The sequence below is a fragment of the Acinonyx jubatus genome, chromosome F2, assembly GCF_027475565.1.
Source record: "Acinonyx jubatus isolate Ajub_Pintada_27869175 chromosome F2, VMU_Ajub_asm_v1.0, whole genome shotgun sequence".
In the NCBI taxonomy this organism is placed as follows: Eukaryota; Metazoa; Chordata; class Mammalia; order Carnivora; family Felidae; genus Acinonyx; species Acinonyx jubatus.
The window spans coordinates 19199945-19227892 of NC_069394.1; the positions used below are offsets into that span (position 1 = coordinate 19199945).

The following is a 27948-nucleotide window of genomic DNA, read 5'->3' on the forward strand; positions in this document are numbered from 1 at the left end:
GCTCACAAACTGAGCTGTGAGGTCATGACCTGAGCCGAAGTTGGACGCTCAACTGACAGCCACCCAGGCACCCCTGATAGTCACTATTTTAATAACAGCCATTCTAGTAAGTATATTAAAACATTGTGGTTTTAATTTGCATTTCCCAAAAGACTAATGATGTTGAGCATCTTTCACGTGCTTTATTAGCTATTCATGTATCTTTAATGAAATGTCTATTGAAGTATCTTACCTACTTATTAATTGGGTTGTCTCCTTACTATTGAGTTGTAAGAAATTTTTTATATATATTTCTCCATTGTAAGACATGATTGGAAACGTTTTCTCTTAGTAGCCTTTAAAATTTTTTTCTAGTGTTCTCAAAAAGTGGCCATTTTTAAATCTGGTGAATTTATAGATTTGTTTTCTTTCTATAGATCTTTAAAAAAAATTTTTTTTTTAATGTTTATTTTTGACAGAGAGAGAGAGAGACAGAGCATGAGCGGGGGAGGGGCAGAGAGAGAGGGAGACACAGAATCCGAAGCAGGACCCAGGCTCTGAGCTGTCAGCACAGAGCCCGACGCGGGGCTCGAATTCACAGACCGTGAGATCATGACCTGAGCTGAAGTCGGACAATCAACCGACTGAGCCACCCAGGCGCCCCTTTATAGATCCTCTTTTTGGTAAATATATTTTCTTACAGAGGTGTTATAGTTTTAGTGCTTACATTAAGTATATAATTAAGTATAAAATCTATTTTGAATTAATTTGTATTAAATTTTATATAATTTTTATATAATTTTTGTATAATCCATATTTTACATATGGATATCCAGTTCTTCCAGCACTGTGTTAAAGAGACTATCTTTTCTATTGGCATCTTGTCTCTATTTTGTTCCACCGGTACATGTATATTCTTAATCTAACACTACATTGTCTTGAATACTGTGGCTTTATAGTTGAAGTTGTGAATCAGATAGTGTAAGTTCTCAAAAGTTGTTTTGCCTTTTCAAAATTGTTTTGGCCATTCTAGGGCATTTACAATCCCATATAAATTCAGTATCAGTTTGTCAATTTCTATGAAAAGTCCTCTTGGGATTTTCTTAGAGACGGAATTAAATCTATGAGTCAATTTGGAGGTAAGTGCCATCTTAATAGTACTGAGTGTTCCAATCTACAAACATGGTGTATCTCTCCATTTACTTATATTGTCTTTAATTACTCTCAGTAAGTTTTATAGTTCTCCGTGTATAGGTCTTGCACTTCCTTTGTTAGATGGGAGTCCTCAGTATTTTATTCACTGACTTTTGGTCTAGTTCCTAATTCTTTTCTTCTACTTAACTTGGATTTAGTCTTCTAGCTTCTTGAGATTGTAATTTGATTACTGATTTTAGATATTTCTTCCATGATAAGATAAGCATTTACAAACCTCTTAGTACTGCCTTAACTGCTTTCCATAAATTTGATGTGTTTTGATTTTATTTATAGTTAAAAACCTTTTCTAATTTCCCCTTTGATTTCGTCTTTGACCTGTGGGTTATTTAAAAAGTTATTTAACCTGTGGGTTATTTAATCTCCAAATATTTAAAGTATTCCTCACATCTGTGCTGTTGACTTCTAACTTAATTTTACTGTAACTGAAGAACATACTGAGTGTTATTTCTACCCTTTTAAATTTATTAGGCTCATTTAATGGCCTAACACATATATGGTCTATCCTGAAGAATGTTCCATATGCACCTGAAGAGAACAAGTAGGCTAGTGAATGGTATATTCAATAAAAGTTAGTAAAGACGGTTGATAGTGTTCACTACTGAATTCCTACCACCTAGAATAATGCCCTGAACCCAAAAGGCACATAATAAATTAGCTGCTGATTGAAAGATTACTTTGTCTTCGCCACTGAAGTCTCTTTCAAAATCTTTAACTGCATCCTTCACCTTTTCTCAAGACAGAAATTATTTATAGATCAGTTACATGGTGTCATTTTAACCTTATTAGTTTCAGCTCACTATTTTGAAACATATTTATCACATGGATTTGAGAATCAAGAAGGCACATGCTTCATCAATTCAAAACATTTCATAAGTCATTATTAATCTAGTCCCTTAAAAATATTTCTATTAGAGGGGCGCCTGGGTGGCTCAGTCTGTTAAGCAACTGACCTCGGCTAAGGTCATGATCTTGCGGTTTGGGAGTTCAAGCCCGCTGTGCTGGCAACTCAGAGTGCTTCGGATTCTGTGTCTCCCTCTCTCTCTCTCTGCCCCTCCCCTGCTTGCGCTCTCTCTTTCTCAAAAAATGAATTAACATTAAAAAAATTACAAAAATATTTTTATTAGAAGATTTGTCTGTCAACAATAACCTCTTTTCAAGAGTACCTTTAAAAGTACCTTTCAAAAGAATTCCAATTTAAAAAAATGAGGCCACAATAGAAATCAAGATTGTAAACTTATGGATGGTCTGTAGATATATTCAGACGTTGGTGAAAATTCTGATTTCACTCTGTGATATTAGACAAGTTTCTTGATTTTCCTACACTTTAGCTTATTCATTTGTAATGTACAGTTAGGCAATGATCAACATCCAGTTTTTTGACAATTTCATAAAACTTCTCTGCGAACATATGGTAAGCGAGGCACTTTTCATTATACAACTGGTTTTTCAATACAAGTTTTTAAATACAGAGCATTCAGAGTAACCGGGTTTAGCTCAGTTGTATTTGTTCACATAGTTCTTTTGCATTTTTCCTAGTATCATAATACTTTCTGGGTATTTCACTAAAAATCACTTTTAAAAATCATTCTTTGGCTACACTTAATTTAAGCATAATTCAAATGGGACATTGTTTTTCTATTTTAGGTCAAACCATATGAAACTCCTGATACTTAACAATTTTCTGATATACAAAGACAGCAATACCATATGGTTCAAACTAATACATATGTATGTATTTTATTTCATCAGAGATGATTTGTTAAGCCTAAGGAACTGATAAAAACTGGGGCACAAATTTTGATTCACTGCATGAATGGAATCCATTCAAAGTCTTCTTTATTTTTCCAGACAAGTTACTACTACCTGGAAATATATATTTCACATATTATTTAAAAGATACTTTTGAGTACCTAATAAGTATCAGGCACTCTTCCAGGCACTGAAAATAAAGCAATGAATAAAAGTAAAAAATTCCATCTTATCTCCTCTCACTTCAAGTGAGAGAAAAAGACACACACTTACTATATTAGATAGTGATAAGTACTAAGGAGAAAAAATAAAGCTGGGGAAATGGATATAATGTCAGGTGAAGAGTGTACGTGCAATTTTAGATGGGATGGCAAATTAGGTCCTGAATGAGAAAATGACTGGACTAAAGGACCCTCAAAACTGAGAGACCTAGCCATATAGGTATCTGGGGTAAAATGTAAACTTGTTACCTCCACTGTCATAGCTCCCTGAGGACAGGGACTTTGTTCTAAATTATTTTACTGCCAGTCCAGCATGTATAATGGTTCCTATTGTATTGTGGACACTCAACAGAATATCTGCTGAAAAGCTAGTTAATGGAAAACTTGTATTTATATTTATATAAACAAATACATATAAGTGCTTAAACACACACACTCCAAATTGTTTTTACCACAACTGATAACCAATAGCCTTTCCACATCTGTTTTCATGTACTATCTCTTGTGGATTATTCATAGTTGGTTGCCACTGAATGTAGTTATAATTAAGTAAGACTTATAATAACTTCTCAATATCTATTTTCTGTTACAGTTTAAATTCTAGGAGACTAGGAGCCAAGTCTGTCTTGCTCATCACCAATCTCCAGATTACACCCTGCCTGATACATAATATTCTGTCAATCTTCAAAAAAAGAATGAATGAATGAATGAATGAATGAATGAATGAATAACAAAGGTCATAAAGGATTAAAATCAGAGAATAACTTAAGGAAACAGTATAAAGTTTAGCTTGGAGGACAGGGGACATGCCTGGCAACAGCAGAGAACAGTTGGGCATAATGCAATAAGTTATGGTGAAACAGAACATTGACTTAAGAGGCTGATCTGTTAGTTGATATCTTATTTGGAATAGTGAGAGGGGCTACTGGGATATGAATGGCATATGATGTTTTCCTAAGTAAGAGCTATTAAAATTTTCCACTAGCCAAAACTTGGCTCCTCTTTTATTACAAAAGGAGTTCTGTCAATGAGATAATTTCTCCTACAGAAAGGGTTATGGGTAGAATAGAACTTAATAATCAACTATTCAATTTGACTGTTTGTACTTCTAAGATAAAAAAAATACTGCAGAGTATCAGCTTACATCAGCACTTACTGATATAGCTTAATCAGTAATCAACAATCTGGCCTTGAAGACTGCCATGTGATATATGTTTTATTATTCAGAAGTTATCAATATTGATCTCTAAATTTCAAAAGATGATTAACTTTAAAGAAATCAGATCAAGTCACATGATAAGGTATTTCCTTAAAGTTGCAATAAAAATCATGAAAAACCCACTTAAGAATAAATTCTAAATCAATAAATTACCTTAGAAAAAGTTACAAAGAAAAAATAAATAATGGGTTGCATAGAATATACTCAAGTTTAGTTAGGATATATTAATATTCAACTCATACTAATAAGCCTTTAAACATATGCAATGTTGAGAAATGGGTAAATATCATCCTACAATTTAATGAATAAGTGAAATTGATTTTACTGCCACCTGGCAAATCTATTTCTGATTTTGTTTTAGCATCTGAAAAAATCACCACATATACATATCTATTCTCTGTGAGGAGTTGAGAAGGGTCAAATCTACACTTCTTTATGTGCTAGTACAGTGCAGCAAACTATATTAACAATGTCTCTTCCTCCAGGGAGTCTTTCTGACTCCTACGACTATGTTGTCATACACTCTGGACATATCCTCCACTTCACCTTCACACTGTTGACTAAACAGATTTATAATGATTTTTCAAAGTGCCTTCATCACTTGACTATAAATTTCATGAAGAAAAGGGCCATGCAACTATTTCCTCAAGTGTTAAGGGCCCAGTTTGACTCCCTTTATTTCCCACACTGGTATCATGCAATAAATGGTATTTTCATGTTGACATTAATGATTATAGCTCTCTAGGGTCTTCCAACTACCATTTACTAAATCTCTTCCCAACTCTTCTTCTACTTTTACCTTAAATTCAGGTATTTCTAAACATCCTAGCCTACGCTCTCTTCTCTAGTCATGCTGTCTATGTGGTTTTGTTCAATCACTCCTAAGGCTACAACTATTACCTGTAGCTAGCCATGGTAGGCTTTTACACTGGAGGCTTTTCAGTATTCATACCCTTGTCTAGTTACCTCCCTTTTGAATTTAGACCATTCTTGGGAGAAGCTTTAAATAAGAGAATACAGCAGAAGTGACACTGAGCCAGTTCTGGACTAAACATTAAGAGTCCTGGCAGATTTGATTTTTGTATGTTTTGTTGGAGTCTTGGGCCACCACATAAAAATTCTTGCTAACCTGCTAGAGAGATCACATAAAGAAACCGTGGAGCAAGGAAAAGGCTCTGAGACTACATGGAGAAAGATAGCTGTCCCTGCATCCCAGGCTAAGCCCAACTTCTGAACAACCCACAAGCTCAGTGCGGCCACATCAATGGCCACCAGTGAAACCAATAGAAGAACCACCTGGATGAACCTAGTTCAAATTGCAGAACTATGAGTAATTAAAGCATTTGCTCTTTGAAGCCACTTAGTTTTAGGCTGGTATGTCACAAAATAGATAAAACAGCTAGTAAATTCAAAATCTAATCTCTAGCCCTGATCACTCTCTAGAGATAACAGACCTAATTTCAAACTCTAAATTTAAATTTCCATATAGATATCAACTGCATTTCAAATTCAACATTTGCTAAAATGGATTTCAGTATCTCACCTATTTCCTATCTAATACTGTGTAGGCTGCTGATTTTAAGTTTGTATTCCTCAGGATTCTTTGGCTCTGGAGTATCTCTAGAGATTTCTTCTATAACAACCCAGATGGATATGTTCCAATTCCATTTCTTAGTCCCATCATATCATGGGTCACAAAAACTAACTGTAACCTCAGAAATAATTTAACCAAATTATTGTCCAATAAAAAAAAAAAAAACACCTACATATAAGCAAAGTACAAAGAGACACTCTTTATCTATATGACTTTGGGCAAGTAACTAACATTTTGAACCACAATTACCTCGTGATATACAAGAGTTTGGATATAAATGATCTGATTTTACAACAGGAATTAAGATTTCATTTTTATAATGACATTTTGAATGTAGTAAATTACTAGAGGCAACACAGTGCAGTGGTTAAGAGCACAGAGCCTGGGTTCAAATCCTTGGAGAAGTTATAGAGCTATTACTGTCAGAACCAGGATTTGAACCAAGATTCTGCCAATTAATAGCTCTGTAACTTTTCCAAGCCTCAATTTCCTAATCTGTTAAATGGATATAAGAATAAGTTTATAGGGCTATTATAAGAATTAAATGAGCCAATATTTCTAAAATACGTAGAATACTGTAGAACATATAATTTTTAAATACTTCTGGTTTCTTCAGAAAACTGTAATCACATGTTTGTTTTTTTAATGTACCATATAATAGACTAATCACTTTATTTTCATAAATGTCATTCCTGAAATGTCTCTAAGATATCAACATTTAATATAATTGGTTTCTACTTAACCAAAATTCCTGCCTTTAGATCACTGATATTTTTTTAATAAGGTAGTATATACTTTGTGATACAGTAGATTATTAGATATAATAAGGAATCTTAAATGATGTGGGTTTGTCTTAATCAGGAGTAATAAATATTATTTTCTCATAAAGAATGTTATATCCGTTTCATAAAACAACTTAAAAAAGATTTACTACTTACCACTGATTGTCTTAGGCTTTTTAGCTATATATTCTCTCCATTTTCTTGAACTGAGTTGGCTGGGAGGTGGAATAAGTATGTTACTAATAGTACATGGCAATACAAAAAGAGCACCAACCTGGATAAAACATAACATATTATTAGTGCCTGCACAATGACATTCATTCTTAAATAGTGTCATCTGATAAATTTCCACTCTAATTTCACCGATATAGCATGTACTCTGTAATGCTCTCTCACAACAACTCCACTAAAAAAACTAGAAGAACAAAAACAATGCCCAAACTGTATTTAAAAAAAATCAAAAACCAGACAAAGGTAGTCAAACATAGGCTCCCTTTTCCACTCAGTTATATATCTCTGAAACCTTGTTATTCACAGTATTTGCTTCAAGTTCAGGTTATCGTGTCATTTCTTTGTGTATCTGCAAACCAGTGAGAGGCTGGGAATTGAATTCTATCATCAAAAGATTTTTGTCATACTTGGCCATAATTTTACAACCTTTTGACTGGATGGATTATTGTTCTGGTTTCAAAATTACAATATACCTGTAGGTAATTTCAAAACTTTTGTTCCAAGAAATCAGAAATTTAATGCTAATAAGGTATAAAATGCAAAGAAACCCCAAATCATATGCCAGAAAACATACAGCAGCTTCTGTCTGATTTATGAGAAAACTCAGCTTATTCATCTTTGTATTCCCAGGGCTGAGCATACAGATGTTTATTAAATATTTGTTCCCCCCAAACCAACTTGTTATATTTAGGTAAATTCTCAATTTGATTAAGTACTGAATAAAACAAACTGCAACTCTGAAAGCTACATTTTGCCCATTATTCTAGAAATATAAGCTACAACAATCAGTATATCCCAATAAATATGTTTTGTTTTGTTTTGTTTTTAACTCTGGGGAAATCTAAGCAAGACATTTGCCATAGATCTCAAATCTAATGAAAAGTCACTTTTAACTGTCCTTTGTAGATGGATGACTCAGATGACATGTGATACTAAGTGAATACTTTTATGTATTAGTTTCTTTACTATTTATTATCTTTAGCTATGTATTCTTAGATATACAAATAAGTATATTAGGAGCAATTAAGAAAGAAAAAATTAAATGTTTATTTTTGTTATTACAGACAAATCTTTTTTATTCTAAGTCAAATGTATTTCACATAATTATTAGACACTAAAAATGAAAATATTACCAAAAGAAAATAATCATTAAGTATAAAAGATGTATATTTAACTTTTGAAACACTAAATCCTAGTTCTTCATACTTACATAAATAAATAAGATTAGATAGCCCAAAACTGGCCCAAAAGATAGACAAAGTTGTAACTTGAGTATGCTAGAGCAGAGCCCAGTTAACACCTTCATTATTTAATATTATAGTTATAGCTTAATAAATTAGAGATGTTAAATGTGTTTCAAAGTACAACTTAAATACCGTATTATTTATTTTATATTATTATATGTCCCACCCAGCCAAAGTAGCCCTATGTTTGAAACAGCTTATTCTTGAATACACATTCATTACAAATATGAAAATAAATATTTGTAAATCCCATAAACTATAATTTGCTACAAAATATATGTATGTCAATTGCTTATACTGTGTCCATAACAAACCTGGATTCTGATAACCCGTTCTCACTCATGCACTAATCATTAGATATGCTCTGAGACCAGAGGATGGTGCTTCTAGGTTATCATTCTATCTCCAGAATTTAAAAACCAAATAACATTTCAAACCTGTGTCTCAAAACCATGATTCAGTCTTTTCAGTAGGCATCCCCTGAACAAACAGGCACTATGGCAATCCTGTTTTTAACCTTGCAAATTCTCCTCTTAAAAAAAAGATTTCCTGCCTATGTGATTAGTAGATACCATGGTTCCCTAACAATCCTCGTATCTTTTACTAATCTAATAACATTAGCTTTACTATAAAAGGTTTTTATTTTTCTTCTGGAGCTAATCTAACATTTTTTTTTTTTTTAAGTCAGAAGTTGACTTAAGATCATATAAATCACTATGCGGTGCCTGAATGGCTTGGTTAAGCGTCCGACTCTCGGTTTCAGCTCAGGCCATGATCTCAAGGCTTCGTGGGTTTGAGTCCCACATCAGGCTCTGCGCTGGCAGTGCGGAACCTGCTTAGGATCCGATCTCTCTCCCTCTCTCTCTCTGCCCCTCCCACCTTGTGCTGTCTTGGTCTCTCTCAAAATAAATAAACTTAAAAAATTTTGAAGATCATATAAATCACTAGAATTTAAGTACGATGAATGCTTCCTAAGGAGGGGCTTTGTCCATTTTATTCTCTCCAGTACCTGAAACAAGCAGCCGGCACACAGCAGGCAGTCTCTCCCCAGCCCCCACATGCAAATTGTTGAATAAACAAATGAAAACCAAGTTATGAAGCAAAAGAATTATTTCAAAGAATGAGCATGCAAATGAAAACTAATTTTTTCAAAAATGTAAAAGACCCAATATAAAAGGAAAATACAGTGCTTCGCATTTAGAGGTATGTTAGCTAAATTATGTTTCAAAAAAATATCCCTTTTGCTGCATTAAAGTAGGAACATATATACAAAGTTCCATCATTTATTTGTCCCTTACTGATAAAGAATATTTCACAGTTGTTGTCCAAGAAGCAATAAAAATGACAATCTAATATACCAAATTTAGAAAACTGAAAACACGATATAAATATCAATAGTTTCTTTCACTTATAGTATTAGTGTTGTCTATCTTCAATAACTTGATGGATTAAGGATTATTTTATACCTGTGTTAAATTACAGGTCTGTGTCTGATCTTGACTTGAAAAATTATCTATAAAACTAATTCCTAAAAGTTTCATCTTATCTTCAAAACATCTAGAGGATATTTGGTGCTTTATATCCTTTTCAGGAAAATATTTCATACATGCCTGTCTATCTTTTGGGCCAGATAAACTTCAAAGACCATAAAAATTGGGGCACTTAGGTGGCTCAGTCGGTTAAGTGTCTGACTTCAGCTCAGGTCATGATCTCGGGGTCTGTGGATTCGAGCTGTGCTGACAGCTCAGAGCCTGGAGCCTGCTTCCGATTCTGTGTCTCCCTCTCTCTGCCCCTCCCCCACTCACATCTCTGTCTCTCAAAAAGTAAATAAACATTAAAAAAAATTTTTTAAAAAGACATAAAAATTAGCAACCATCATTTATGTCATACTTCACAGCTTATAAAATATCTTCCAATTTGGTTTTCATTACAACTTTTGAAATAGGTAAAACAGGGATTATTAATTACAGTTTACAATTTTAAAAGCTATAAGCCAGTGAGTGGCAGAGCTAGGACTTAAACCCAAGTTTTCTAAAGTACATACTCTTTCACTTGAGACTTTCTACCCTACCATGGTCCTCCCTTCCCTTATTCGGTAACAGGTGAGATGATTAATGATAAATGATATTCTCATTTCCTAGAATGAAGAGCCCCCCCCCCAAATTAGATGAACTAGATAAGGTTACACAGAGAACTATTTAGTTACTTGGGTTAAAACAAAGACAAAATGGGGTGCCTGGGTGGCTCAGCTGGTTCAGCATCTGACTCTCACTTTTGGCTCACGTCATGATCCCAGGGCTGTGGGATGGAGCCCTATGCTGGGCTCCACACTGAGCTCAGAGCCTGCTTAAGGTGGTCTCTCTTTCCCTCTGCCCCTGCCCCACCCCATCCCACCCACCCCTGCTCACACTCTCTCTGTTAAAAAAAAGAAAAGAAAAGAAAAAAAAGGAAGATTTTTTTTTTTATTCTTCATGCTTTCTTCTTTTTTCTTTCTTTCTTTTCTACTATGCCACTTCACAAGCCTTCTGTGTGCATATTTTTGTAAAGATGTTTAAAGTAGGTCCTCCACCCTATTACTCTAATTGCAGTCGGCTTATTTTCTTCATAATTCTTATTATTTGTTTTCTGTTTTTCCCACCAAAATGTAAATTCCATGAGAAGAGTCTTCATCTGTGCAATCCATCACTAGATCCCTAATATCTACCACAGCGTCTAGCACATAATAGGATACATGTTGGATAAATAAGAAAAGATAAGTTTTAAAATTTCAAATTTTAACATATTAGGTATTCTTTAGAGGATGAAAACACAGGCTAATATCACACTTCAGGCTGTTCCTTCAAAGGCTACTTCATCTAACAAATACTTTGGGGCACTACTCAAAATTTTAATTTCCTGGAAAAAGAGGCTGCAAGTCAAAATTTGAAATTACTGTATAGTCAAGCATCTTAAGGCCAAAATCATATTTCTGTAACCATATCAATTTTCTAAGGGAACTACAACCAATATTTGATTATAGTGCTATAGGGAAACTATAATTATAATTTTTCTCCATGCAACTCTGTTTGAAATACTTCATTGTTAAAACAGTTAATGTTATATAAATATTGCCAATGAATATTCTGTGAATCAAAAATTGTTTTCAAAGAAACACAGTAGTGAAACAAATAACCAGAAAGAAAAGCAAACTTCTGGTTTTTCCCATTAAACACTGTAGTTGACTTTAAATAGATGAGTTTAATATACACATGTATCTAAATAACTATAAATTATTAATAACTACATTATATAAATAACTACAAAATAGCCACAAATCTTATAACCATCACTAGAATTAAGAAAGAAAAACTGAAAATTTACAAATGATAATTCAGTGAGGCTTTAGAAACTTTTCTCACTTCCACCCACCTGTCCTACCATGAAAAAGATAATGCAAGCATATGAGTATCTCCTCACCTAACTGAAATCACATGTTGAAGGATTAGATTGTTGAAGTAGATTATCAATAATATAATACGGTCTCAAATTTTAAAAGTAACAAAATCACCAGTCATGAAGCTTATCTTTGAAAATCTAAAAACACAACATCATTTCCTGTCTGCAGAGAACTTTGGTATTATTATGGGAAGTCCAAAATATTTTAATATCTGTTAGGACCAAAATCATGTTATGTTCAAGAAGCAAAATCATTATGCAAAAACAGATTAACAAACTACATTCTCTTTTATTCTTTTTTTTTTTTTTAAATATATTTTAGAGAAAGAGAGAAAGCGAGCAAGCAAGCAGGGGATAAGGGCAGAGGGAGAGAAAGAGAGAGAGAGAGAGAGAGAGAGAGAGAGAGACACCCAAGCAGGCTCCATGATCAGCACAGGGCCCAACACGGGGCTCGATCCCATGACACTGGTATCATGACCCGAGCCAAAACCAAGAGTCATACACTCAACCGACTGAGCCATTCAGGGGCCCTATATTTCCTTTTTCAGCACATCCTTAAAACAAAACAAAACACCACCATACCTTGCCACGCAGAGAAGAAATCTGCTCCCATAGCAACATGGAATTTTGTTTGGTATTGTTTTGTGTCAACCCTCTGCATTAAAGTTAAAGAAATGATACAATGGTAACTGAGAAATAATTCAACTCCCTAAAACAAGTTTGATTCTCTAATTCACAAGGTGCTTAAATTATTAAAAATTTTAACTGTAAGAATTCACAATTACTCCTTTCCTTAAGGAAAATTATTTTTATAATACTGAAAATATACCAAGAAATAATGCTTCTATGAAAAGCATTCCCATACACTATGAGAAAAAGAGATTTGTAAAAATTATGTTTCTGCACAAAAATTTAAGAACACCATGCTAATGTTCCATTTCCAGGCAACAATTTCTTTTTATACAAAATGTTCTGTTCTTAGGTATATTTCTAAAAACTCTTTTCTTAAAAGAGAGTCTAAGATATGTTGAATATTTGCAGGTATGTGAGATGGCATTTATATTTACCTTAGTATGCATACAAAGATACAGTGGACTGGTGCTTATATACCCCTCCTGCCGAAGGCGAGAGAAACATCTGAACATTTCAGGAGTATGTAAGTTACTCTGTTTTTCTCCACAGATTCCTAACATTTCTCCATTCTCCCTACCCCATTAATGATGAGTAGCAATACCAGAAAGTCTTTTGCCTATTCTAGACGTATAAATCTAGTACTTGAAGGAAGATTTTTTTGTTTTTGAAAGTTGCAGAATATCTCTTAAAACAATGGCAATGAAAAATATACTGAATATTATTAAAGAAAAAAAATCCATCATGGTCCAATATCTAAAAGTGAAGGAAACATTCTACGTGACACAGCAAATATAATCTAAAATGAATACGTAAATAAAAGGATACAATTCAAATTCAATGTCTGACATATAGCAGGAGGGCAGATCTGATAATTTTATTATCTGCACAAATTCTAAAGCAGAGCCATAATAATGGAAAACCTAGGAAAGAAATAAGATTATGTAATACTTTAAATTCTATAAATAAAATAAAAGTAAATAAATTAGCAATTAGGGCTTAACACTAAAATGGATGTTTAAAAGCAAGTATTTACACATTATGCAAGCCAAACATTAGATCCTCTATAGCAGACAAGAGTTTCTTCCATTCTAATTTTACCTTTCAGAGTAGAGACAGACATAGAGATTTCTTAGTAACTGAAGAGTTTTAACAGAGGGAAAATGAGTCTAGAAAGAGGCAAGCAATAGAAGACAGGAGTTCTCAACTTTTCGCGTTTATTTTCAGTAAGACAGACAGATGACCCAAGAGGCTAGGATGTTGAAGAAACAAATTTAGAAGGTCTGCAAGACTGAGAGAGAGAAAGAGAAGATTCTCTGGTATGAACTTAGATTGAGTGGTATGTTGAGATTAATAAAATAAAATAAAAATAAAAATAAAATAAGATTCCTCAAAGAAATGCTGAAGAAATTAAGAGAACCAGTGAAGCCATTAGTCCTAATTAGCAAAGATAGCTCCACTTGGAAAAATAAACTTGCAGTATTTCTTTGGGCAGAACCTAAGAGTGAAGGAGGACAGGTATTTTAAGAGTTGAGATGAGAGTATGTCACTGGAAGGACAAAGAAAAGCAAACATATCTTGAGGAGACTACACAAAGTTTTAAACTTGCAGAAAGCTGAGTAATTTCACCATATACAATTATGCATATATATACACATAAAGACACACATATACTTACAGAGTACTTGTGTATGTGTGCATATATACACGTGTAGAGAGAGAGAGAGAGAGAGAGAAACAGAGACATTTATTAAAGAGGTTTTACCCTAAGATTTCCATCGATAGCAGCAAAATTTAAATACATTATTCATATTTGAATAATGAATGAATGAATAATGAATACAATATTCATAATATTAGAAAAAAAACTATTAACAGTCCTGTGAAAGATGGCCATGGTAGTTTACTTAAAGTAACCATTCTGAACAAATATTGGGAAATGTGTTCACATCAGAAATATGCCCCTTTTATACTACCCTTTGATCAGAAAATATTACCCATCAATCTGACATCATTGTAACTTCATGACTGTTGTTTTGTACATTCTTGAATTCTGTCTTTCAAAGTGAATTTCTAAAATGTTTCTACATAAACACATCTTACGTTATTTTTCTAATATAAAAAAATGTCAACTAAACCCTTTTAAAATTGTTTTACTTTATAATTACCTGCATTTTAAGAATAAATCTATGGAGATATGGGACACAAACTAACACGTCTTAAACTGTGAAAGAAGCAAACGTATGGTACTGGAATCCCTTTTAAACTTTATAATAACTTTGTAAGGTAAGTGTGTTCTTGTCTCCATTTCACAAACGAATTAATCAATCTACCCAGGTTACCACAACTTACAGGTAACAGAGCCAGGTTTCAAACCCCGGTCTACCCAACATCAAGGCCTGCTCTTTTTCCAGTGTATCACATTCCCCCCGAACTGAGTCTTAAAGGTCTCATAGCAAAGTCCTAACCAAAGGAAGTTTCAGGCCTATATTGATCTAAGGTTAGGATCATTCCATTTTAAAAATAACTTAAAGTAGTGATAGTTTTGCTAATAACATAGTGTAATTTAAGCACTTAATTACAGTTATAATAAAAATTATGCAAGTGAGCACATTTAAGCACATATATTAGGAATGTTAATTTCAAGATTCAAAGATATCTTATAAGAACAAAAATATGCCTGAATGGATGATTGGAAAATGAATTAAATATAGATTACCTTTGGTAAAATATTCTTATCCTTTGATGGTAATGTCTTTTTGGCAAGAATGCAAGGATTTAAAGTAGATGTACTAAAATTCTTAGGAGTGACTCCCTTTAAACAAAATTCAGGAAAAATAATTTCAGATCCAAACTGAAAAGAAACCAAGAGAACACAGTTACAAATATCATGAATAAAGTTACAAAGATCAATACATCTTAATGCGATGTAAAAGTTAAGAAAACCACATGTAAATATATTTTTGATTCCTCAGCTCAAAATGTGATTCCTCCATTTATGAACACATCCTTCCTGTTTCAACTTACACATGGATCTTTTTATGAAAAGCTCTCATTGGCCCTACAGCAGCCCACAAGAGTCTATTAAGGCCATTCCATGCAACCACAGAACCAAACAACCTCCTTTACATATACTGGTTCAATATCTGGCTTCCTACCAGTCTGTAAGCTCTGCAAAACACAAGCCTGTCTGTCTTATTCACCACAAATCCTTAGGACAACGCCTCATACACAGTTTGCTTCCAAAATAAGTTGGCAAAAAGACCAATTCCTACAGAAGTAGTAACAGTAGAGGTGTTAATAGTAACGGTAACAATGAGAGCTAATATTTAATGAGTGGTTACTTTGTACTTTACATAATTTAACCTTTACAAAAATCTATGAGGTAGGAACTATTACTACACTTATCTTACAGATGAAGACAACTGTGGCACCAAATGGCTGAATATTGCCCTATAGGTCACACAAAATTAGCAAGAAATAGAGTAGGGATTTGAATGCTGACAATCTAACTCTAGAATCTATGTCTTTGATCACTACAATGCACCTACATTAAAAGATATTCTCCACCAAAGCAAGTGATTTCAAGTTGTAAATGCATCCTGTGGGGTACGAACATTTAATTTCCTATTCATAAAACAATAGAAGAATTGCATGAAAAGAACCCTGCCCTTATTTGTCTGTATGCAAACATGCAGTTTCAAAAAATGTATACAAAACCAATTCTCATCGTTAATTTTATCTTACACTCTTCCAGCTGACTGTGTGGCTTGTTTATGTTAAAATCACTTGCAGAGGTTTGCCTGTAGGTTTAACTTTCCAAGGTAAGGATGAGGCAGCATGAAAATCAGCAAGAAGGACCCAATCACATTAATTCCTATTTTCTTAGCACAAGTTTTACTAAGCCATAATTAAGGGTGAATTGAAAAGGAAAAAAAAATCTACTAATTAGTGCAATAAATCTTCATAGAAATGCAAGGCCTAACTCATGCTCCCATGTCACCCTGAACATTAAGAAACTTTCTTTGGTTTTGCCTATCTTCAAAAATATATACAATACTAGAAATATATTTATTTTAACATGGACATAACTTACAAAAGCCACCAAACATATTCATTCATTGTAAGAGATAGCAAAATAAAATTGGAGCCTCACAGAAAGCTAAGATTAGTGGGGCTGAACTAATCAGTTTCATCTTGTAGTTGAGAAATCTGGGATCGTGTAAGGTTACAAAAAAGTGTTCAAATTAGAGAGCTGGCAAAGTAATCTTGAAAAAGAAAACCAAAGCAGGAGGCATCACAATCCTGGACTTCAAGCTGTATTACAAAGCTGTAATCATCAAGACAGTATGGTACTGGCACAATAACAGACACTCAGATCAAAGGAAAAGAATAGAGAACCCAGAATGGACCCACAAACGTATGGTCAACTAATCTTTGACAAAGCAGGAAAGAATATCCAATGGAATAGAGTCCTTCAGCAAATGGTGCTGGGGAAACTGGACAGCGACAAGCAGAAAAATGAACTTTCTTACACCATACACAAAAATAAACTCAAAATAGATGAAAGAAAGACTTAAATGTAAGACAGGAAGCCATCAAAATCCTCAAGGAGAAAGCAGGCAAAAACCTCTTTGATCTTGCCCGCAGCAATTTCTTACTCAATACGTCTCTGGAGGCAAGGAAAACAAAAGCAAAAATGAACTACTGGGACCTCATCAAAATAAAAAGCTTCTGCACAGCAAAGGAAACAATCAGCAAAACTAAAAGGCAACCAACAGAATGGGAGAAGATATTTGAAAACAACATATCAGATAATGGGTTAATATCCAAAATCTATAAAGAATTCATCAAACTCAACACCCAAAAAACAAATAATCCAGTGAAGAAATGGGCAAAAGACATGAATAGACGCTTCGCCAAAGAAGAAATCCAGATGGCCAACCAACACATGAAAAAATGCCCAACATCACTCATCATCAGGGAAATACAAATCAAAACTAAAATGAGATACCACTTTACACCTGTCAGAATGGCTAACAACAATTCAGACACAACAGATGTTGGTGAGGATGCAGAGAAAGAGGATCTCTTTTGCACTGCTGGTGGGAATGCAAGCTGGTGCAGCCACTCTGGAAAACAGTATGGAGGTTCCTCAAAAAACTAATAATAGAACTATCCTACGACCCAGCAAATACACTCCTAGGTATTTATCCAAGGGATACAGGTGTGCCATTTCAAAGGGGCACATGCACCCCAGTGTTTATAGCAGCACTATCAACAATAGCCAAAGTATGGAAAGAGCCCAAATGTCCATCAATGGATGAATGGATAAAGAAGATGTGGTATGTATGTACATATATGTATGTGTGTGCATGTACATGTGTGCACATATACGTGTATGTGTGCATGTGTGTACACATATGTCCGTATATATGTATACATACAATGGAGTATTACCCGACAATCAAAAAGAATGAAATCTTGCCATTTGCAACTACATGGGAACTAGAGGGTATTATGCTAAGTGAAATTAGTCACTCATATGGGGACTTTTAAGATACAAAACAGATGAACATAAGGGAAGGGAAGTAAAAATAATATAAAAATAGAGAGGGGGACAAAACATAAGAGACTCTTAAATATGGAGAACAAACAGAGGGTTGCTGGAGGGGTTGTAGGAGGGGGGATGGGCTAAATGGGTAAGGGGCATTAAGGAATCTACTCCTAAAATCATTGTTGCACTATATGCTAACTAACTTGGATGTAAATTAAAAAGATAAATAAAAAAAAAATTAGAGAGCTGGTTAGTAGAGAGCAGTGATCATGTAAAGTGGTATAGGTAAAAGAATATGGTCTAAGCAGTTTTCCAGTGGTTTATACATGCATTGAAATAAAGCAGCTTGGATATCGCTTCTCGGCCTTTTGGCTAAGATCAAGTGAAATAAAGCAGCTTGGATAAACAACATGAACTCAACTAATGTCAAATTCTGTTTTTAAAAGAACGTTAGATTCTAGAACTGTAGTGTCCAAAACATAACCATAAAGTTAAAAATTCAATTTTTTGGTTGAAGTAGTCATGTATAAAGTGCTCATAGCAACATAAGGCTAGTGGCTACTGCATTAACACAGGAAGAATATTTCTATTACTAAAGAAAATTCTTCTCAGATGTTGCTATTCTAGAACATCTTTATAAGGTACATTTTCATTCAGATTCATTTAAACTATCTGCATTGTAAATAAAGTTGAAAGCCCTGCTTTGCAAATGGTGATAACTGAGAAATCCACTTACCTTTCTTTCCCATATCTGAATCTTTCCCCTCCATAATTCCTTTGAGTCAATAGCATTTTTGAGATCTTCTAAAGATATGACATTAGCAGAAAGGTATTCTGCAATTTTCTGATAATTTCTATAAATAAAGGATTATGATAGTTAAATACAGGGTTTCACATCCTACTTAGATTTAATGGTTATGGTTAACTACAATCCTAACAGGCAAAAATGCAAAGTTTCTACCGCTGCTTTTATTTACTAATATTGTAGAATGTTCCTTAAGTCACTCTCTGAGGGAGTCTCTATCACATGTCCATTTAATATTGGCTTAAGTGTGTCAGATAGATACATACATGTATATACACATACACAGATTTAATATTAGTCCTTTATGTTCAAAGGGAGAATTGCTCTCCTAATTTTTCCCCATACATCTTGTATGGAATCCATAATAGTACTTATCACAGACTATCATAACTATCAGCATTCCTATTTCTCCCTGTATTTCAATGAACAAGATCAAATGGCACCTTCTTAACTCAACAGCATCTATTGCTGTGCTTGGCATAAAGTCAGTACTCAATACACACTTGTTAAATGAAGAAAATCACAAAGTTAATAAATCCAATGGAATACTTAAGGATCAAAACAGTAATATACAATTGATCCTTACTAAAATATAAATCACAACAATATATATCTATTTCTACATTGCACATAAAACAAAAAAATACATCACAAATCCAGTGTATCCATGGTATTCATCATGGTGCTCAATGGACAATACAAACCTATTTAAGAGCACACAGTGTGTTTAGATAATTAATGCTCAATAATGATTATAAAACAGCATTGATGACACTTACTAAACACTTAAATATCTCAGAAATATTAAATATGAAATAAGAAAAATCCAGATTTTCTCAATAAACCTGTAATAACAGTATGACATAAAACTATCTTATCACATTAAAAAAGTCATCGGGATGCCTGAGTGGCTCAGTTGGTTGGTTGTCCAACTTCGGCTCAGATCATGATCTCACGGTTCGTGAGTTTGAGACCCGCATTGGGCTCTGTGCTGACAGCTTGGAGTCTGGAGCCTGCTTCAGATTCTGTATCTCCCTCTCTCTCTGCCCCTCCCCCACTCATGCTCGCTTGCTCTCTCTCTCTCTCTCTCAAAAATAAACATTAAACAAAATCTTCAAGTGATAAGTTATTAAAATTAGGATGGCATGTTAATTGTGAAAACAGAATACCAGAGAGCAACCAAATATGAACAAAGAAGCTTACATTACACAATTATTTCCTGCTATAGTTATTTTTGCTGAATACCATTCCTTTAAATGTTTTAATGCTCCTATAGTAGGTAAACAGTCTTTCAACTTGGGAGGATCTTTGTCAGAAGGCAACAGTATTACATCTATCATTGCTCTACCTAGAAAAAGAATAAGGCATTTTCATAATTAAAAAAATACACATTTAGAAGTTCAAAATTTCTAAATGTTCATCATTTGATTTAAAGCCATGTTATCTTGAAATAGCTAACATAACAGAAAACAATGAACTCTATCATAATTACTTGCCAGTTATGTACCAATGCTTAATTATACACATTGCTCTTGAGATCATCAATGCTATTGTTGTACTGAACAGAGAAACAGAGAAAAAAAAATCTGTGCAATTTCAGTATATTTTTCTATACTTAATTTATACAAAAAGGAATGAATTAATATAAAATTGTAATGGTCAAATAAATTATTTCTTTTTATAGGACAATAAAACACTCAGAAAACTCAATTATATTGACAATATCATTGGTTCCTAAGAAAAAAGTATAACTTCATGAAACTTCACATTTTATAAATTTATAAATTTACCAAAAAACCTAGAAAATGTTAACAAAACCAAACCAAACAGAAATTTGATAATGAAAGCTTTCTATTTTGCTAAAACAGCAATTGCATATTTCAATGCATATTCTGAATTTGACACATTTCATTTAAAAAATTGGTATGTTTATTTATCTATGTATTCAGTTATTTCCCACATAGAATCTTTTATACTAAGATAGGATTTTGAATATAAGGATCAAACTGTGAGCTTTCAAGTCCCTCATGGTAATCACATTTGCTTTACTCATCATTACATACTCAGTTCCTAGTATAATACATGATCTATGATAGATGCAACAAATGTGTGCTTAATAAATGACTTTCAATAATGAAAAATATTCAAGAAATGCTCTTCAAAAGTATTTATAGATGCCAAATTGTACCAGGTTTTAGATGCCAGCTACTTGATTGACACAAGGAAAGATAAATTTCAGAGAGGCCACAGCTTTAAGAATAGCATGATACAGTATTTCATAAAATATACTTGTCATTATTGTAAAAAAAAAAGGGGTGGGGGGCTCTGTAAACAAATGCTGAGTGAAGGGCTTCTTTTACCGTAGAATTTTCTATTTGATAAAGTATACAGTGACCCCACACCTTAAAAGATGTTGCCAAAATGATCTAGGTTAAAGAACTTGTTTTTCCAGGAATTGTTATAGGACTCATGTTCTACAGAATGTACTATGTAAAACAATAGCATATAGTGGAAAGATTCTTCAGTAATAACTAAATAAGGAAATGGAGACTGGTATTTAATTCTCTAAGTTCTAATTTTTTTCTAACTAAATAAAAACAAGAGAACTGTAGTATCTCAGTAATATACTTTATTAAAGCAGTGAAGTATGTTTGATATCAACTTCAATTAAGAAATTATTTTTCATTTTGAGTTTCAAAATTAGAAGTGAGAACATAAGCATAAAGGCTGAATTCATCACTCATTCATAGGAAGTATAAGATAAGACATATTCCCAAAAGTAGTCATAAAATATTACCAGGAGCAGGAAGTTTGTCAGACAATTGATGCAAATTTTCTGCAGATTCTTCATACAGGCTAAAACAAAAGGGTAAGTTAGAAAAGACACACATACACATACACATTACATATAAGCATAACAGGTAATATTAACTAAATGAATCTATGTGCCAGATACTATGAAGTATGTTAGATACATTATCTTGATCCTCAGGACAACCCATGAGGCACTACTATAATATTATTATCCTTACTTTAAATAATTTGCCTACAGTCACATAACCAGCAGGTGTAGAAAGTAGGATTCAGAGTCCAAGTTAGTACACATCCCCAAAAAACAAACAATAAAAAGGGAAAAAAACTCCCTAAATTATATCTAGTACATTAAATATAAATCATAACCATAATAGACCAAACATTTTTCTGAACCTTAAAAGTGCAGTATTGCTAAGTGTTTAAAAAAGAAGGATACTACTTTTCTCTGAATGGCATACAACAGCCCTGACTGGAAAATAGGATGATGTCCTCCAATTCTTCAAAATCTTTTCATTTTATCCAAATGATGAATTTTTCTTTTTCAAAAATCTATTGTATAACATAAAATTACTCAAACCCTTTATTAGAAACCTGCCATTATCTAGAAAACTTAAGGCATCTTATGATAAAGCATAGTTTTCAAGCTCCCTCTTGTGGAAATAACTATTAGGTCACTTACTAGAAATAATTACTTTTACGCTCCTTATCTTTTAATAATGGTGGGAAAATACGTATGCTAAGAACTCTAAGGCTAGAAGGCACCTTAGAAATCACCTAAGAGGATCTCAACACTGTATAGACAAGATAATAAAGGACCAGAGAAATGAAATGACTGGTCCACAATCAAGTAACTAGAAACTGCCTCTACTGAGCCCTGGGTTTATACCCTTTCCTTGGTTCTACAATATATCCTTTCATTAATCAGTACAAACAAATATAAATAAAAAACAGGAAAACGGAATTTTTAAAGTCTGCAGTAATTTATAGAAGTATTATAATATATGATTACTACAGTAAACAAAAGTAGTTTTTGTAATGAAATATTATGGAAGACTAAAATGAAAGGTATTAATTATGAGTCGAAGATGGGATATTTCATGAAGAGAAAAATAATCACAACTTCTATCACCTGGACCAACTTATATATTATACCACAATTCAAAAAACCTAAAAGTGAAGCCAATCATCTATATAATCCGCAGAAACTCTATGCTCAAGATATACATAAATTGAATAAATCATATATATCAACCTCAATTAGCAAAATGATAATCATAATTTGAGTTTGAATGCCAGTTATTAACCTCAAATTCAAGTTTCTTTTTTTAAAAGTGTATTTACTTTGAGGAGAGAGAGAGAGAGAGAGAACCAAGATCATGCTAACACCTACAAATGAGTTGTTTTCCCTCTCTTTTCATCTCTGAAAGAATTTATCTAAAATGGATGCTATTCCTTAAATATTTGGGAGAATAATTTGGTGAAGTCTAGCCTAGAGTTTGATAGTGGGAAAATTTTTTAACAATTCAATTACTTTATTATTTTTTTTAATGTTTATTTAGTATTTTATTTTGAAAGCGAGCGAGCAAGCCTGAGTGGCGGAGGGGCAGAGAGGGACAGGGAGGGAGAGAAAGAATCCCAAGCAGGCTCTGTGCTATCAGGGCTCAAACTCAGGAACTGTGAGATCATGACCTGAGCCCAAACCAACAGTTGGACGTTTAACCAACTGAGCCACCCAGGCGCTCCATTACATTCAAGTTTCTCTTCAAGCTCTTAAAATTCATAATCAGACAGAATTCATCTTCAAGAAAGTGACATATTGGGGCGCCTGGGTGGCTCAGTTGGTTGAGCGTCTGACTTCAGCTCAGGTCACGATCTCACGGTCCGTGAGTTTGAACCCCGCATCAGGCTCTGGGCTGATGGCTCAGAGCCTGGAGCCTGTTTCCGATTCTGTGTCTCCCTCTCTCTCTGCCCCTCCCCCGTTCATGCTCTGTCTCTCTCTGTCTCAAAAATAAATAAACGTTAAAAAATTTAAAAAAAAAAAGTGACATATTAGTTAGAATGTCACTTTTTATGATTAATGCAATTGTGTAAGCTTAAGAAGCTAGATATTTTCAGATACCAATTTTTCCATTTTACAGTTTTATTCAAATAAAAGGCCCAAATTGCCCATCTCCCAAAATAGAGTTGAAAATTTCAATAACTAAAATTTCCTTCTTATGGCTGCTAAAAAAATATCATTTCCACTCTTGTGGCTGAAATACTGTGTACTGTTAAAATAGTTTAAAGATATTACAGAAAGCATATAAGCATACTCAGCCAAGGATAATGATTCTCTGCTATTACTATCTTCTTCCTCAAAACACTCAGCGCTCAAACATTCTTCAATATTTGTTTGAAGAACATCTTCAATTTCATCTTTTTCTGTACCAAAATGTATCTCTTCCCAGTGAGAACTGCAAAACTAATATATCAAAAGATTGCATTAAATAATGGGTTTCTGAAATTACTTACATTGGCAAAGACATTCACTAATGCCTATTTTTTTCATTTCTATTACCTGATAAAATCCACATATTGCCTGCACTGCAAAGAACCACTTCTTGGGAGCAGGTATGCCGCCTACCGAACATGCTTGAAAACAAAATCGTGCTTATTAGAAGAAAGGCGTATCACAAATAAGCAGATGCTATAGTATCTATACTTAGAGAATTATATAATTTTTATTACAGTATATAGTTCTTCACGATATATGTGTGTATATGCATATACATATATATTACATGGATCTTTTTAAAATCTCTAAAAATTTAAATAGAACAATCTGCCCAAAGAGCAAAATTATTCACTCACAATGAATACTTTTATTTTGTCACAACTCAAAATCCATACTATTTTAATCATCATTTCAAACACTAAAACCTACCAAGAAAAAAAAAACCCAACACCTACTTAATTACTACTGAGTCATGCAAAACTGCATAAGTGATAGTAAGAGATCTAGTTCCCGCTTCAAAGACAACAAAGGTCTGGTTCAGCCTGGCCAGAAAGAGAGAGAGGAGATAAAACAATAGCCTCATGACATTTTCTACTCCCCTCTAAAGCCATTTCAAAATGTTGTTGTGTATCCAACATGCAATTGTAACTGATGGGGGAGTGTGGGGCAAGTTGAGGGCAAAATACAGGTGGGTACCCTCCCTCCCTCGGCCCAGTGGAATATTGTTTGGACACTCCTGGCTACCCAAGAACAAAGGAAAGGGGTTTAAGTACTTGCTATGGTAATGTGGGAAACTAAGGCAAATGAAAAATTAAACCCCCTTACTGCCTATAGCCCAATGACAAGTCCTTGAAACCAGCAGAGTGACCTCCCTCTAGGAGCTCAGCTGCCTGGAGGATGACACTTTGCTAGGGGCAAAAGAGAATCTTAGCTTAACATTATCCCAATTTCGAGGATCCTGTAAATCTACTTCCATTATCTCAACTGCCCCAAGATATATGCTAGCAATCATACTCCAAGCTTATGGCCCTGATATACAACTGAAGGGTCTCCTGACTGAGGTTTTATTAAACGGTAATAAATGATGTCTCCCTAGCAACAGGTAGCCCCTGAAGGTCCTGAAAACCTTGCTTCCAAAATTCCTTGGAGAGTTACTCTATCCCTGACCCCCTCCCAACCTGAGGGTATATAATGAGTTTACCTGTCATGACCCCATGCAGCTCTCCCTACCCCTGGGTCCTGTCTCCATGCTTTAATAAAATCACCTTTTCGCACCAAAGAGGTCTTCAAGAATTCTTTCTTGGCCTTCGGCTCCAGACCACCCCAGCATCACCCCAAAACTTCATCATAACTACATTCATTAAAGGCACCAATAACTAATGTTATAAAATCTGATAGCTCTTACCACTGTTGTTACTAGACCTCTCAACATAAGAATAAGAAAGGAATGAAAGATGACACAGTTGACTACTTTCTCCTTAAAACACTTGATTTCTGTGGAACCTATCTTTCCAGCTACTCCTCATGCCTTTAAAAACTGGTGTTCAGGGGCGCCTGGGTGGCTCAGTCGGTTAAGCGTCCGACTTCGGCTCAGGTCATGATCTCGCGGTCCATGAGTTCGAGCCCCGCGTCGGGCTCTGTGATGACAGCTCAGAGCCTGGAGCCTGTTTCAGATTCTGTGTCTCCCTCTCTCTGACCCTCCCCCGTTCATGCTTGGTCTCTCTGTCTCAAAAATAAATAAACGTTAAAAAAAACAAACAAACAAAAAAAAAAAACTGGTGTTCAGTTCCTTTAAATATTGGGATTCAGTTCAAGATTTTCTGCTCTTCTCACTATCCATAAACAATCCCATCCTTTCTCATAGTTTGGACTGACATCTACATATTGATGATTCTATTATCTGTATCTCCAGCCTTACTTTGCCTTTTGAGTTCTGGACACACGTATCCAACTTTTGCAAAACATTTTCAATTTGACATCTTACAGGGCAACTAAACACGTGTTCCAAATTGAACATGTCATTTGATGAGGTCTTGGGGTGATAGTGGGGTTCAGAGCTGACAGCCAAGAAAGAATTCTTGAAGATGTCCTTTGGTGCAAAAAGGTGATTTTATTAAAGCAAGGAGACAGGACGTGTGGGCAGAAAGAGCAGCACTGGGGTTGTGAACAGTGACTACTAATATACCAAGGAGTTGGGGGAGATAAAGTCAAGAGGGAGTTTCTTGAAGAGATTTCCATATGCTAAAGAGGACTCACAGATTACTGGAGGCCTAGCTATTATCAAGCTAAGGTTGTTTTTCCCTCTAGCAAAGCATTAGCATTAAGATGGTAGGGAGTTCCTGGAGATTAGGCTATTAATAAGATTGTTTTTTCTTGTAATATTACTAAGATATTTGTAAACTAATGGGCTCTATCAGTTTAACCATTTGTTTTCTGTCCTTTCCTTTGTTCTTGGGCAGCCAGGAGTGCCTGAGAAATATTACACATATTCCACCGGGGCGGGAGGGTTGTGCTAGCTTGTGCTGGGCTCTCACTCAGCTTGTCTTATGGCCCCTCATCTACCATGCCTCAAACTCTAATTCTCCTATCTTGCTAAATGCCACCACTTATACTATACCCAAGCCAGAAATCTAATGTCATTCTTGATTGCTTTCTCACACTACCCTTCTCCTGAATCACACCAATGCAACACTAGGTCAGGTGGATTCTACCTCCATAATTTCTTTCAGATCCATTTTCCTCTACCTCAGCTACCTCTCTTACTTCTTAGCTGGTCTTCTGCAGCAGCCCCCTCATGCCTACACTTTCCTCCAATTTGTCCACTATACTGTAGCCAGAATACTTCAACAACACAGATGTCACCAGATCTCTTCCTTCACTAAGGCCTTCAATGGCTAATTATCATTATGAAGAAGTCCAAGAGCCCTGACATGGTTTACAAAGTCCTCCACATTGCTATGCCTATCTCTCCAGCCTTATCTCAATTATAATCATATTATACTTCCAGTTTCTCAGACTTGCCATATTACTGAAAGCAATAATGTTCACAGGGTAAGAAATTCAATCTCTTTGCATGGTTCTGATATGCAGATTTCAGTTCCCATGATTTAAATAACACCTGGTCCCCCAAAACAGGGCTCAAACTGCAGCTATCATGGTTTATTAATCAACTGTAATTGCCTAAAGCAAAACTTCACTGCTAGCTTCTCATATCGCAAATCACTACATAAATCAAAGATGTGTATCATGATCAGTGACCAATCACATTACTACTTTTCAAAGTTTGTTGCTGATTGGTCACTGCATAGCTGTTATTCAGTTCATATGAATAGATGACAAATATGTAATTGTGTTTCCTTCTTGTCTCCCAGTGATAAATTTACATATTTTACAAAAATGGGTAACAGGAAGAGGAAATTGGCAAAAGGAAAAAAAAAAGATAAAGGCACAGCAAAGAAGCAAAAAGTGATTAACACCAAAAGTGACATTCAAATCTAATGTAAATGGATTCTAAAAATAGCTGCTGTGAAAGAGAGAACCCAATGTGGGGTTTGAACTCAGGAACCAAGAGATCATGACCTGAGCTGAAGTGGATGCTCAACAGATTGAGGCACCCAGACGGCCCTTGGACAAGAAACTTCTATCTACCCAAACAGGAAGCAAAAGTTATCCCAAGAATTCCTATAATGCTCCCAATATTTCTTCAATGTATACTTTCGAGGCATAAGTGAAAGAAAAGCTTTCTTGCAATACCAGTAGTATTGACTTAAATTATACCAACTTGAAAAAGTAATGAGTACTACCACAACTTGGCAAACAGACTAGGGCAGCATGCACATTTATAACCAAAACAGACTAGGGCAGCATGAATGAGCACTCTACCCAGAGCATCTCCAGAAACTTCCTTCAGCTTTTAATTTGGTCTGAGCCTTTGAAAGACACTCTCAGAGGCCAAGAAGAGGAAGTAAAAGAGAAGATA

At 34.5% G+C, this 27948-nt stretch overlaps 1 protein-coding gene across 3 annotated transcripts in view; it reads right to left on the bottom strand.

Annotated features, from left to right (window-relative positions):
• Window positions 1-27948, bottom strand: part of MTBP (MDM2 binding protein) — a 78882-nt gene that overhangs the window by 49245 nt on the left and 1689 nt on the right. For all 3 annotated transcript variants that reach the window (XM_027063979.2, XM_015075829.3, XM_027063980.2), the window contains exons 3-11: window positions 24033-24106; window positions 23788-23936; window positions 21459-21517; window positions 19865-20009; window positions 18593-18710; window positions 15019-15153; window positions 13128-13222; window positions 12252-12324; window positions 6916-7033 (exon numbers count right to left, since the gene is read on the bottom strand). In XM_027063979.2, coding sequence (XP_026919780.1) covers window positions 6916-7033; window positions 12252-12324; window positions 13128-13222; window positions 15019-15153; window positions 18593-18710; window positions 19865-20009; window positions 21459-21517; window positions 23788-23936; window positions 24033-24106 — 966 coding nt within the window. The remainder of the gene's footprint in view (window positions 1-6915; window positions 7034-12251; window positions 12325-13127; window positions 13223-15018; window positions 15154-18592; window positions 18711-19864; window positions 20010-21458; window positions 21518-23787; window positions 23937-24032; window positions 24107-27948) is intronic.